A 12,585-nucleotide genomic window follows, 5' to 3' on the forward strand; every position below is an offset into this window, starting at 1 on the left:
TTAAAAGTAATGGGAAAGCAACACTGATTTTGAGAGGATAATGACAGATTACGTAATTACGAACGAAACCAATTAGTTTGTCATTTGGCCCAGCCTCAGCTGAAAGTGTGAAGAACGCGGCACCTCGCGGCCATAGGCCGCAGCGCCCATCTGCCAGCATGGCCCTGTGTGGGGAATGCCCTGCCAACGGGACACTAATTAATTAAAGGTAGGGAGTTAATCTGCATGAGGTAAACATGTGTTGAACCCCCCTAAAGATGCTCTTTTCTGGAAGAAAACCACCTCGCTGCAGCTTAATCCTGAGGGGACTGCACTACTGCGAGGTTAGGCCGCTGTACTTCTGGAGGCCCCGGCGCTATCATGCGCTTTATCTTGTATATGCTAGCTTCAAAATTCTCAGTAACTACCTCTCATTTCTTAAAGTAGATAGAATTTGCCTAAGTATTTTGCTCACTAGAATGAAGAAAACTGTATTTCTGCAACACATCCAACACGTAGAGACCACCTCTGGCATTGCCTGAGTATCTGGTTAAAAGAGTTGTAACACTCACCATACTAGATGAAAAAAGTTTGGAGTACAAGAGCTGCTGAAATTACCCCCAAAACTTTTAGAATAACTCTTCTTTTGCTTAAAGATATTTTTTGTTCATATAAAATGTAAATTGTATGATGGGAATCTGAGTCCAACTACAAAAAGTGAAGAACATATCCTTAGAAACTCATTTTATTCCAGAGTATAATGGGAAATACTCTGATTTGAAACTAATGTACACCATTAATCTTTCTGGCATAAAAGGTGAATTATTTTGTAGATAAAATATAAAAGATCAATTTTCAGCATGCTGTGCAGGTAATTAGGCATGCAACTTCTGTGTATGGAATAACCCACAACAATGAGAGCAGTGCCAGAGACCTATGTAATGTCTTGCAATTTCAATCTACACATTTAATAAGAATATTGAAATGTTTCAGCTTGAAGTGGGATCCTTGCAATTTCAGCTAGCACCTAATTTTCATTTTTAAATGGAATATGGTAACAGTCTACTTTTTTGATTCTGAAATGAGCTGGCATGATGTAAAAAAAAAAAAAAAAAAAAAAGATGCAGTTCCTTGAATGTAGTTACATCAGGAATGGTATTTTTCTCTACTATGCCACAGCTACAGACTGATGTAGTGGCGATCAGACAAACCAGGTTGGGTAACCAGCATGGCTGCCACCAGTGACAAAGCTCCAGCACCGTAAAACGGTCCATAAAGAAAGGTCTATCCTTCTCTGTATTCAACAGTTCGTACAGTTTTTCCTAAAGACTTTCAAAGCAACACCAAAAGCAAAGCACACAACTGTAACTGAAATGAAGATGTTTCTAAGCTCATCCTTGGGAAACACAGATATTCAAGACTGTCAGCATTCTTTCCTTATTAATACAAAAGAAAAACTCACGTTAAGTACATTTCCAAACAGCATAACCACTGGAAAAGCAGCTCAGCAATACGGCCTTGCCTGCTGCCTTTTTCTTGCCCCCGTCCTTGCCCCCTCCTGTCACACGTGTGATTTGACCATTAGCTAGTGCTAAGTTTCAAACCAAACGTGACCTTGTAATACAGAAGTGCTCCTTAACTGGCAGGTTAAATGTTGCTTGGTGCTCTGAAGGAAATCCAGACACTAATGGAAAAGTCTAACAAAATGCTTTTCTGCATTGGGCTGAATAAAATCACAATTTCTTTTGCCCTGTAGCTGTGAGGGATGATGGATTAGTTTCTCTTTATCACATTTCTAAACTAATTGTTTCAGACTAGCAATGTCATTCAAAATGTACTGGCTCTGATCAAATTGTTCATACTCTGGACGTATGCACAAAAGTAAGAAACTGCATTAGGAAGCAATATTTAAGCATATAGCCATTAGCCATATCCATTTCAAATGACAAATTATTCTTTTAATCACCTCCCTAGAACTTTATATGGAATTGCTCAGAGCATTTTCTAACAGCTCTGTTGTGCCTTCTCAACAGTTGAAAGTATTTTAAATTGCTTCTTGCATATAACAATTGAGGATAAAAAGACGACAGTTTAGCTTGTTGTTCAAATATAACACATCTGATTTATTCTGAATGTTAAATACTAGTGACAAACTAAGAAAAATACACAAGTGTAAATTTTCAAAGAAATATTCCAATGTTTATAGTGGTAGTAGTAATTAGTGGCCAACTTCGAGTAGCCTTGAACTCATTTAGGAGAAGTTACTTGGTAAACCCTTGTGAAAAAGAATTACTTTCTGTACTCTTGTTAACAATGCAATGATCAGCTCTGAGTGTGGGCTGGGATTGCAGCCACTCCCTCCTGCCACTTTCTAATCAGTTATCCTATTTCTAAAGGAAAAATTAAAATATTTTAGTAGAGAAGATAGAAGTGAGAGAAAAATCCACAGAAACAACCTAGGAATAAAAACAATTCTGGAAGAGAAGAGGCACAAACCCATTTATGCATATGCATTTAACATGGAGTTAAAAAAGAGTTCTGTAAAGAATCTGGAGTGGTACTTGGCTTGTCTAGTTTGCCCTTTCCCAAACTGGAATCATGCATCTGCTGCTGCAGGTTTCTTAGGCCAGTTATAGACATTCACACTAGCTTAAAAGCATGTAGCAGTAGCTGCACATGTTGCACAAATATATAAATAACGATATACTAATTTCGGTCCGTTTTACTTCAGCCGGGAACACAGGCATTATCAACAGGAAAGGTGCATTAGCAAGACTGGATTAGATAAAGTGCAGAACATGGAGAAAGCGTCTCTCTGTAGCATTGGTTTGTTACTGGTGGTGAGAATAAGGCTTTGACAGAGAGAAATCATTGTAAACTCCAGCTGTGAACATGTATTATTGTCTCTTGTATGGACAAATATAAGTGTCTCTCAGGTACCATTTGATTTCAAACTGTCAGCTGGAATTTGTGCTGCTGCTGATGACGACACCAGAAGGGCTATTGCAAAACATATATATTTTTAATAAAAACACCATTTCTCCTTGGCAGATTGAGAACGGCTTGAGAACGCTGTGGAACAATTTTTAAGGCCACTGCTTTTACAATATTCAACTTGCTATTCTCCTTAGAATGCATTTTTGAGCAAAAACCTCATAATGTGCTTACTGCAAGGATGATTTATTGTTCATGCCCAGATGAGTGTCACCCACAATCTGCAACAAAAGCAAAAGTAGATGTGCAAAGACAGGCTGCTTTGCACCTACTGAAAACACACAGATGGGCAGGAGAAAAACTATTCTGGAGTTCTATCAGCTTGGTGTTGCTTTGTTTTAAAGGTATGAAATGTTTACAAAGCCAGCAAAATTAATTCAATGCAGAGCTCCTTGAAAAAAATCACACATTGTGATTCAAGAGTTGTGGAAAAGAAATTAAGTCTTCATTTGTCAGGGCATGATATTAAGATGGAGAACATTTTTTCTTCTTTATTTATGTAGAAATATCCTTGCCATATTGGAGGAAATAGGAACACACGTCACACAAGGCTAATCATGAATACAAAACAAGTGGAATTTCCTCCCAGAGCTGTAAGCAACAGCTTGTTGGCTCCACAACGTTCTTGCCATTTACTTAAGATCTTGTGGGTTATGTTCATATCTCATATTGTATCCATCAACACAGAACTAATTCCTAGCTTTTCGGGCAAGTCCGAATGCCTTGGAAAGTGTAAGTAACTATCAAGAAAATCTTTACCTCTACCTTTATCATAATTTTCTCTGTGTATAAAGCAGTCCTGAAATCAACCCAGACAACAGTAAGAACACTATGCAACACTGCCTTCTCCAAAGATTCTGTGATTCTGTAATAAAAACCACCTCAAACGAGTAACATCTTCTGAAATCCAAAATCATTGTTAAATTCGTAAAATTGACTGTATTAAATTAATAGAAAACATAATATTAAGATAATAGAAATCATAATGCCCGAAGTCAAAACTACATGATAATCAAGACACACGTAGAGTAGCATTAATAGGTAATACCCTAAAGGAACTTCCAGATTTGCTTTACTCGGGGCTTTGTCAGTCCTTAGATACTGAATTTGGAACAAAATCAATAGTAGAGAAAAATCATTTTTTGATCTCCATATGCCTAGCCTTTTCAATTCTTGGCAGAATGGAAAAAATTAGCATTTCATGATTTTTTTTAAACCTGCTGCACGTTATTATATAAAATTTAATAATAGATACGTTAAGATGTTTGCTACATCAGCACTCCTTGAAAACCATCAAAGACATACCAGTCACACGTTAGAAAGTCAAAACAGCTGTATAGAGTTCAGTAGAATTTAATGATGATGATAACAATTGAGAAAGACAACCGTAGATCTACATAAATCAATTTTAGATGTCATATTACCTTTCAAATATGTGGGGGTCATGACTTGTGAAAAAAAAGTCTTTTAGCAGGTTCCCTCTGACAGAATTAAAAGTATATACAGAAATATTGTTGTATCTGGAGAACAATGACCAATGAACACCTTAATTATCCAAAAATCACTGTTCAACTAGAATGCAACTTAACACAAAGATAAGAAAAAAAGCACTTAAATTATTAAAACTTTTTACTTCAGTTTTACTTAGAAGTCCCAAACCAATAGCAATCATTGAGTCACACAGACATCTCCATCTATAACACACACACAAACACAAAAAACCACCATAAAGATAGGGAACATCTTCACAAAGTCAGTCATTCACTCCATCTCCCATTCAGTAAATCTCAAACAAGACTGCTAAAACAAGGAATGATAAAAAGGGAAAATGCACTAACTCTTAAGAAAATATTGGAGCGGTTTGTAATGCAGCTTACATTTAACCACAGAACCATAGAATGGATTGGTGCACTCAGCTGGAAGCATTGAACACCCTTTTCCTCTCCCCACACATTAACAGCAAGTTAAATGGAATTTCACTGTTGGTTAAAATAGTAGATGTCCACACCCTCATGGAATTGCAAAAGTACTGTTAATTGCATGAATAATTTGCTCCCCATTGAAATGGATATTCTTACTACTTACATCGACATTTGTAGCTAAGATAAGCCAAAAAATATGCCAAACTGTAGAAGGGAAAATTTCATTTTTCCATACTACAAACTGGTGTTTCTTCTGGGATGAACATTGGTTTATATTTCAACTGGAATGTTGTATACAGAGGAATAATCACAATTTAATCAAATCTCTTCTCAAAAGCTTCTTAAACATAAGTGCAAATCCCCATCGAGCTAACAAGAACTTAGAAATTGTGAGAGGCAGCAAAATATACAAGAACAACATTTTGGAGGCTAAAGGGAGAGAGAAAACAAGGTATTTGAGAAGGTTTTCAGAATTAGTATTGTATAGAATTTGTGCACTTATTTGATAGCTCGGTGCAACAAATACAGAATCAAATAATAATAGTAATGATCAGCCTACAGATGTGGACAGGGCTGAACAGCCATCAGAACCCCAAATAGCTCAGGTCAACTGTTTCTGAACTAACCCAGACAGATTAACTCATTCTTAAAAACAACAAACAAAACCATCTATGCTCCCCCTCCAAAAACACAAACAATTTCAGTGAAGAAAGAAGGATTTCTTCCACCGTGTTTCACGTCTCCAGAAAACTTCAATGGTTAATGCTCCAATTCACACACACAAACCTGAGGATTCTCAATTCTATTCGATAATTCATGGAGCTCTTTTTTACACATGAATAACACCGTTAGTGTGGGGGTGTCGATCAAATCCCATCTGCTGACTGTGAAGGAAATCCTCACCTCTCCCACCTGTTGATTTAAACCTCAGCTCTGAGCAATGTGAGCATGTTTTGCATTGCCTCCTCTTTAACACCTCAAACGTTCATAGTGCAGAGCTGTAGTTAGTTATGTGGCCACCTCTGCACACACACACGCATGGCATGCGAGTGTGGGAATGGTTGGGGTGATTCAGGCTCTGGACTGCACATAGAAGCAAAATTTAATCATTCTAATTCTTACAGATAGAGAGGGGAATGACCCATTTTCTCAGCAGCTAGAAGACAAAGCTGTTGTAAGGCTATAAAGATGATTTAAGAGTACATATCGGTTTGGAGAGAGAAAAATTCTGCAAGCTCAGACGGTTGTAAAATTGCCACTTTATGGCTGTGTCTGCTCTGCCAAATTTAAGAGGCCACAATACCTGTATTATTGTATTCACAATGTTTAGCTTATATTACCGGGTCTTTGCAATCAAGTCTAATGTTTAATGTCACAGAGCTTCAATAATGAGACTCTTTATCAATAAAAAAACAAAGAAGACAACAACAAAAAAACAAAAATAGTTATTTCCAAATATTACAGGAGGCTCAATAATAATTAGTTGAAAACTGAAGACAGATAAAAGATAAAACGTCCTTGCAACTTCTGGCTCCCAAAGAATCCATATAACCGGTTTTCTCTTCCCCCTCGAGACGGCAATATTTTAATTATATCGGCATCATTGCATTACGCTACAAAATGCCTTGGTTTCAAGAAAACATGCACACGCTAGAGTAACAACAGACAAGAACTGAATCTTTGCAACTGTCTGGCCACAGAGAAAACTAGATTCACTGAGGCTTGGCAATTGTAAAATTGGGTAGAATTTAACTCCAGAAAAGACTCAGTTAATTACTGGAAATATCATAAAGATCGGACATGTTAAATGCACAGTAATTGCTGGGGACAGAAAGATATTTCAAGATAAAAGTACATTCTCCTGGGTGCTGCCCTCCCACTTCTTCTCCACTAGCTTTGGGTTTGTTTTCCTTCTGCTTGCATTTACTTCAGGAAAGCTGGTTTCGCTCTCGCTCTCCCTGACGGAACTCCCTGCCAGGTTTCCGTAGTGGCACAGAGACATTTCCCCGTCCCGACAACCGGCCCCGGTGGAAGCAGAAAGCCGCGGGTGCCCCTTACCTCCTGCGCGAGGCGGCGTGCCGCACAGCAGCACAACTCCCTGCCCCTCTCGCACCGACACCGCGCTCCTCATCTTCGTCCGGGAGCTCTCGGGATCTGTTTTTGAAAAAAAGATGAGCTGGATGTTAGGAGACAGAAAGGCAAAGTACACAGGGTTTCACGTTCTCTAGCTCTTGGTATCGAGTCTTCGGATGCCAAGAGGTTCAGTGATTTCAGCGGCTCACGGCAGAAGAAATGGCTGTTCCGCACAAGTGAGGATGACAGAATTGGGACTGAAGTGAAATAATTTACAAGAACATAATGGACAGATCCTATGGGTAACTTTGTTTTTACGCTAGGCTTACGCCACCCTAATTATGCTAATTAAAAAGGAGTTATAAAAACAGGTCTTTAAGCCACTGTTTCTTCTGAAATGAAGGCTCTGATGAAAATAGCATCACAATCCTACTGAGCTCCTCTAACCAACTGTACGTTAACGCTAATAACGCAGCTATAGGGAAGAAGGATGCATGTCTTTAAACAGAAAAAAAACCCTCAACCACCTTCCCCACGGGCAGCATTGCCAAGCTAATCCTTTGCAGCGCGGCTAAGGCAAGCGCCTTGCTCCTCAGCATCCCGACCCAGCGTCCGGCCTGGTTTCAGGTCTCCTGGGATCATTTTAAGCTGTATAAGAGGGGAAACAATTGATGCTGGCTATGCATAAATGCAAAATTGTAGAGCAGTGGGATTTGTTATAACTTAAATTTAACTTTCACTCTAAACTTATGACTCGAGATCCAAGAAAGTACGGTCTTGTTGTAACCCTGAATTAAGCTGGATATAACCATCAATACACACTGACAGTGAGATTCTACCCTAAGAGAGACTTTTCCCTGAATAATCTCATAATAAAGCCAAACAGAACGCAATTCAAACAGCAGTAAGTCAGCTAGCAACCTAAAACAAAGTTTTGTCTATAACTTTGTAAAGGATATTAACACATACAGATGCTCAAAAACCGTGAGGTGTCCTTAAAATAAGTCTGGCTTTATAACAAAGCATAACAGCAGTGACTTGACCAGCAATAGCTATTTCCCAAAACGTAATATTTTTTAATATTGAAAAGCAACAGCTGCTACAGCCAGCACACAGTGATTAGAATTTCAACGTCTCATTAAAAAAAATAATACATTTATTGCCACAATAAGATATTGTTCTGCTATTATTTGTTACTGAACATAGGAGGGTTTCTTAAAAGGGCTGCTTTCAGCTTTCCAGCTGAATTTATCTGCAAATACATCTCAAGGACCAATGTCTTCTCTCACATAAAAAGTTTGGGTCCTTCAGCTGGACGTGTTTTGGAGTTCATAAACAACCACAACTGAACTGATTTCTCTAAGAGATCAAAATAGTCTGCCCCACAATTTGTTTCAGGCCTGGTAAGCATCCTTCTCTTCCCTCCATCACGATATAAACTCCATAGCCCTCCTGAGCGATTGCACCGTGTCATGAAATGGGGAACAAAGAGCACCCCCAGTACCTACATCCCTGCTGGGCAGCAAAAGGATGGCTACGAAAGCCCATGCTGGGTTGTGGAGCACCAACCAGAACGGGTAAATATTTCCAATGACACCTTCACTTGCAACCTTGAGACTTTTCCCTACGTGGATTATAAACCTTTGTTTGCTGGCATACCCCAGAGCAAGAGAGACATGCTACTCCTTATTTAGACAAAAACAGCTATGCAATTTGGATTTTAAAACTCAGAAGTATATGCAATTAATGCATAAAAGGAGCAGACTGGATTTCACCCCCTTATAACACAACCGCTGCAAGTCATAAATCTTACGTATTACTTCTGTAATTAATATGAACTAGTTTATCGCTACTTTCTGAGTGTGTACGTTCATTTATTGCAAATGTAGCTCTTTAGAAACACAGCTGTCTCTGTGTCCAACGAGCTGTACGGGCACCACGGGACTAGGCTGGAGCAAGTGGGAAGGGAGCGACCTGGGGAACGCGGGCTCCAACGGGCATGTTAGGACCCCACAGGCATCCTGCTGCGACCCGGTCTGATCTGCTGCAAGTTTGGGCTGCAGCAGTTACTCATCACTGACTGCAGGTGAAGACCGCTGTCACGGGGGAATAGTTTTTTTTTTGGGAAACATGAGGCAAGCAGAATCCGTCAAGAAAACAAAGAATATGAGCCCTATTACAATGAAAGAATGATTTTTCGTTAATTAGCAGGAAGTTCTCCACCGCACCTTGCGGAGTGCTTGAATTACCAGACTAATCAGACAGCTGCAGAAATATCATCACTTAATTCATTTAGATACCTTCGTGATCACCAGCACTGGCTGCTGGCACTTCAGAAATAATTATAAATTACCACAGAAAATAGCTCCAACGTCCTCTATTAGTATTATGCAATGAAGTCCAAACCTCTGACCTTGGAAAGCGTTCCTTGCTTATATATAAGATTCTGGTCTGATTTTCAGGGGTCCCTGTAGCATATTCAAAATATTATAAATGTCAAAGCCAGACTTGCTCTGTGGAACAGCAGAAGATACATATCTATATATGTTTTTAAATAAAGCCAGTATCCCCAAAGCAGTAACACGAGGGAGTAGTGCTGTGTCTTCTTACAAAACCAATTGCAATTGAATGAAATCATTGGCGAGGAATATTAAGTTCCCAGAAAACTGATGGGGTAAATAAACTACTGTAAAATGTGGGAAAATAATGGAAAAGATTTTCTTTTACAATTTGATTTGTTTCTCTGAAATCACGGGCTCTTAGCCCACAAACGTCTTAATAGGTCAAACACAACTGGAAACAAGGAATGAAGGTAAAAATGGGACAGAGGATGGCTTTGGGAAGTGGCGAGTCACAACACAACTTGCTTTTCAGCATGTTTCTGTGCAGTGATATGCAAGACGAGGGAAGGCTCAGGGCAGGCCCCTGCCTCCTTCTTCAGAAGCAGTGATGGCCATGTCTTGTGTCACCTCTGGACAAGGAACTCCTGGCTGGAGGAGTGCCCCTGGAGGCACTGATCATCCAGTATTTACTGACCAAAAAGCGGGGAGAAAGGGTGTTTGCTTTGCTTCGTCTCCCATCTGACCTCCCTTCTCCTTTCCCCTCCCGCGATTTTCTGTTGCATCCCAACACCACATGGGCTGACAAGAGCCCACTCTCCTGCGTCCAGCAAAAGCCCGATACAGGTCTGCGTTTCTGCATTTTATCTACTCCTTTTTATTGATAGATGAATGTTCTTATTCATCACTCGATTTTTACAAAGATTTTTATCTATTTCCTCAAACTGGACATTGAAATTAAGTGTTTTAATTAGCTTCGCTTGCCTACATCTTTTTACTTCTTCCTTGCATTTATTTTGTCCCACTTATTTCCTTTCATCTGAAATGTTATCATTCCAGTAGGAAACAAGCAGCTTTATTATGTAATTTGGCCAGGTAAAGTCTCTAATCTTAACACTGAAAATAGTTTAGTAAAAGTGTTACAAAAATCTGACTATATAGGAAAAATATTCGACTTAAAACTAATCTAGAACACTGTAACTTGAAAAGTAGATGTTTTTATTGCCTTTTTATACTTTGACATTTAGAATAAAGCTTAAAATTTGCAACTGAGACATTTTGGATTCCTGAAACAGCATTGTCTTCTCCCTTCCCATGCTGATTCCTACATTTGCCTCGTTGCTTTAAGTACATGAAGTTGCATCAACTGAAATACATGGACCACTGCAATAAAATGGAGCAAAAAAAAGGTGTAGTTTGGGTTTATTGGAAAGTCTTTTCTTCTCTTTAGGCAGCATAATCAAATGCGTTCTTGTTCATATAAACAGCAAGGATATGGAACCTTGATATCCCATTGGTTTCTCTCCTTCCACTTAAGTCAGGTTTCAAGCCTTAAGCACGATGCTAAGAGATTTCAGAAATATGGAGCAAAAGTAACACAAGTACCATTTATACTGTTACTACCCTGGAATAAAAAGTTCATCGATACCTGTCATAATTAAAAGATGGGGTATTTAAAATTAGGAGTGGCAGAGCATACAGAACCTGAAGCACGTTGTAGAAGGGAAGATGTGTTCACCTGCTGTCAACAGGTAAGAAAGAATAAAAAAAAGTGACGCCCTGCAGATGAGCAGGATTTCCACCAGGTTTCCAACTCCATGTTGTCCAGAAGCAACCAGATATCTAATCACATTTAGATCGATTGATATTTATTGTCAACACAGGTTTATTAGCAATTCTATGTTTTGATAACTGCAGAAAAATGGTTCATGCGCTACAAACAGAAGTGTCCCCTGACAGACAGAAAAAAATATTTATTCCATTACTTCTTTAGGCTCATTCTTCAATGCAGCAGAACTTGTTAAATATATTTTATATATAATTTTGTACTGGTACGATGTTCAAGTACCTCAAATGAGCCAGACATCCAAAACTTAACTGTTTCCTTCAGTATATAATCCTAAAGTAGGGACTTCGTTCATGTCAGCACATAATTAAGTACTAATTCACAACCAGGTCGGCTTTGTACAAGTCACATTATTTAAGAAGAAATGAAATACCGGTCTCAGCTCTCAAGAATAACAGCCTAAGCACGTTGTAATAGCTACGTTGGTAGTGACAACTTTTGGAGAAAATAAGACAAATCTGTTTCTTTTTTGAAAGTGCTTTCCCACCACCTACATTGCTTATGCACACAGGCATTCCCTGCTACTCCATATCCCAAACTTGGCTCTATCAAGGCATTTCCATGGCCATGTATTTTATACCTCGAGACAGATGCTAGCAACTCAATGTATGCTTGACAATTTTAAGCTCCTTAAAAATACTTCTATCTGTTTAGGAAAGGAGTTGGGGAGATATGGTTGGTTAGCCAGAACGCACTGCCTGCAGACCTACTGCACAGGGAACAAGTGCGGTAGAGCTGCACGGGGAGAAAGCCGGTCCTTCTGCTGCCTTCACTGGGTTTTGGGTCAAGCCTGTAAGAATAATGTGGGGAGGAGGGAAAGAGAACAAAAATTCTCTCTATAATCATCAATTATTTTTGGGAGGTGGAAAAGGAAGAAAAATGTTAACAGCACAAAACTGAACGCTGCTGAAAGTGTGCAGAAACTGTGTGCTTTGTCACTGGAGAAGAAATTTGCTGCCTACTGGAGAATTATCTCCATGGTTTCATTTTTGTCATGCTGGTATTACAGGGAAATCATATAATGTCACAGCAGCCTCTACAAAATCTCTTAATGCCATGACACATTGCTGAACTTTCATTTTATAGAGCATTTATCTGTAGGAAGGTAACTGTACAATGGGTTACGTATACACAGAAATATTCTTCAAGCCTCATTTTAGTACGAGAGGAGCAGCTCCCCCATGACTGGCGTACTTCCACGGCACAGGAGCAGACAGGGCACCAGAGCATCGCTCATTTGAATATTGGAGCTCAGTATCTCATATCAGCAGAAATATTGCTAATAAAATGCAGCAAACTTATCCACAGAGCGGGTGGGACAGGGACGAGGACCTGCAGGTTGTGTCTGTTGTGTGCAACCGGTGTCTGACAGCAAGTCATGCACGATGAGCGGGCTCTAACAGCAGCAACTCTCAGCAGCGAACTTATTTAC

At 39.3% G+C, this 12,585-nt stretch overlaps 1 protein-coding gene across 3 annotated transcripts in view; it reads right to left on the minus strand.

Moving 5' to 3' along the window:
- The window catches only part of LOC121075455 (contactin-3-like), a 97,447-nt gene that overhangs the window by 40,322 nt on the left and 44,540 nt on the right, over window positions 1-12,585 (minus strand). For all 3 annotated transcript variants that reach the window (XM_040568753.1, XM_040568754.1, XM_040568755.1), the window contains one exon: window positions 6,954-7,049. In XM_040568753.1, coding sequence (XP_040424687.1) covers window positions 6,954-7,049 — 96 coding nt within the window. The remainder of the gene's footprint in view (window positions 1-6,953; window positions 7,050-12,585) is intronic.

This window comes from Cygnus olor, chromosome 10, assembly GCF_009769625.2.
Source record: "Cygnus olor isolate bCygOlo1 chromosome 10, bCygOlo1.pri.v2, whole genome shotgun sequence".
NCBI classification, from domain to species: Eukaryota; Metazoa; Chordata; class Aves; order Anseriformes; family Anatidae; genus Cygnus; species Cygnus olor.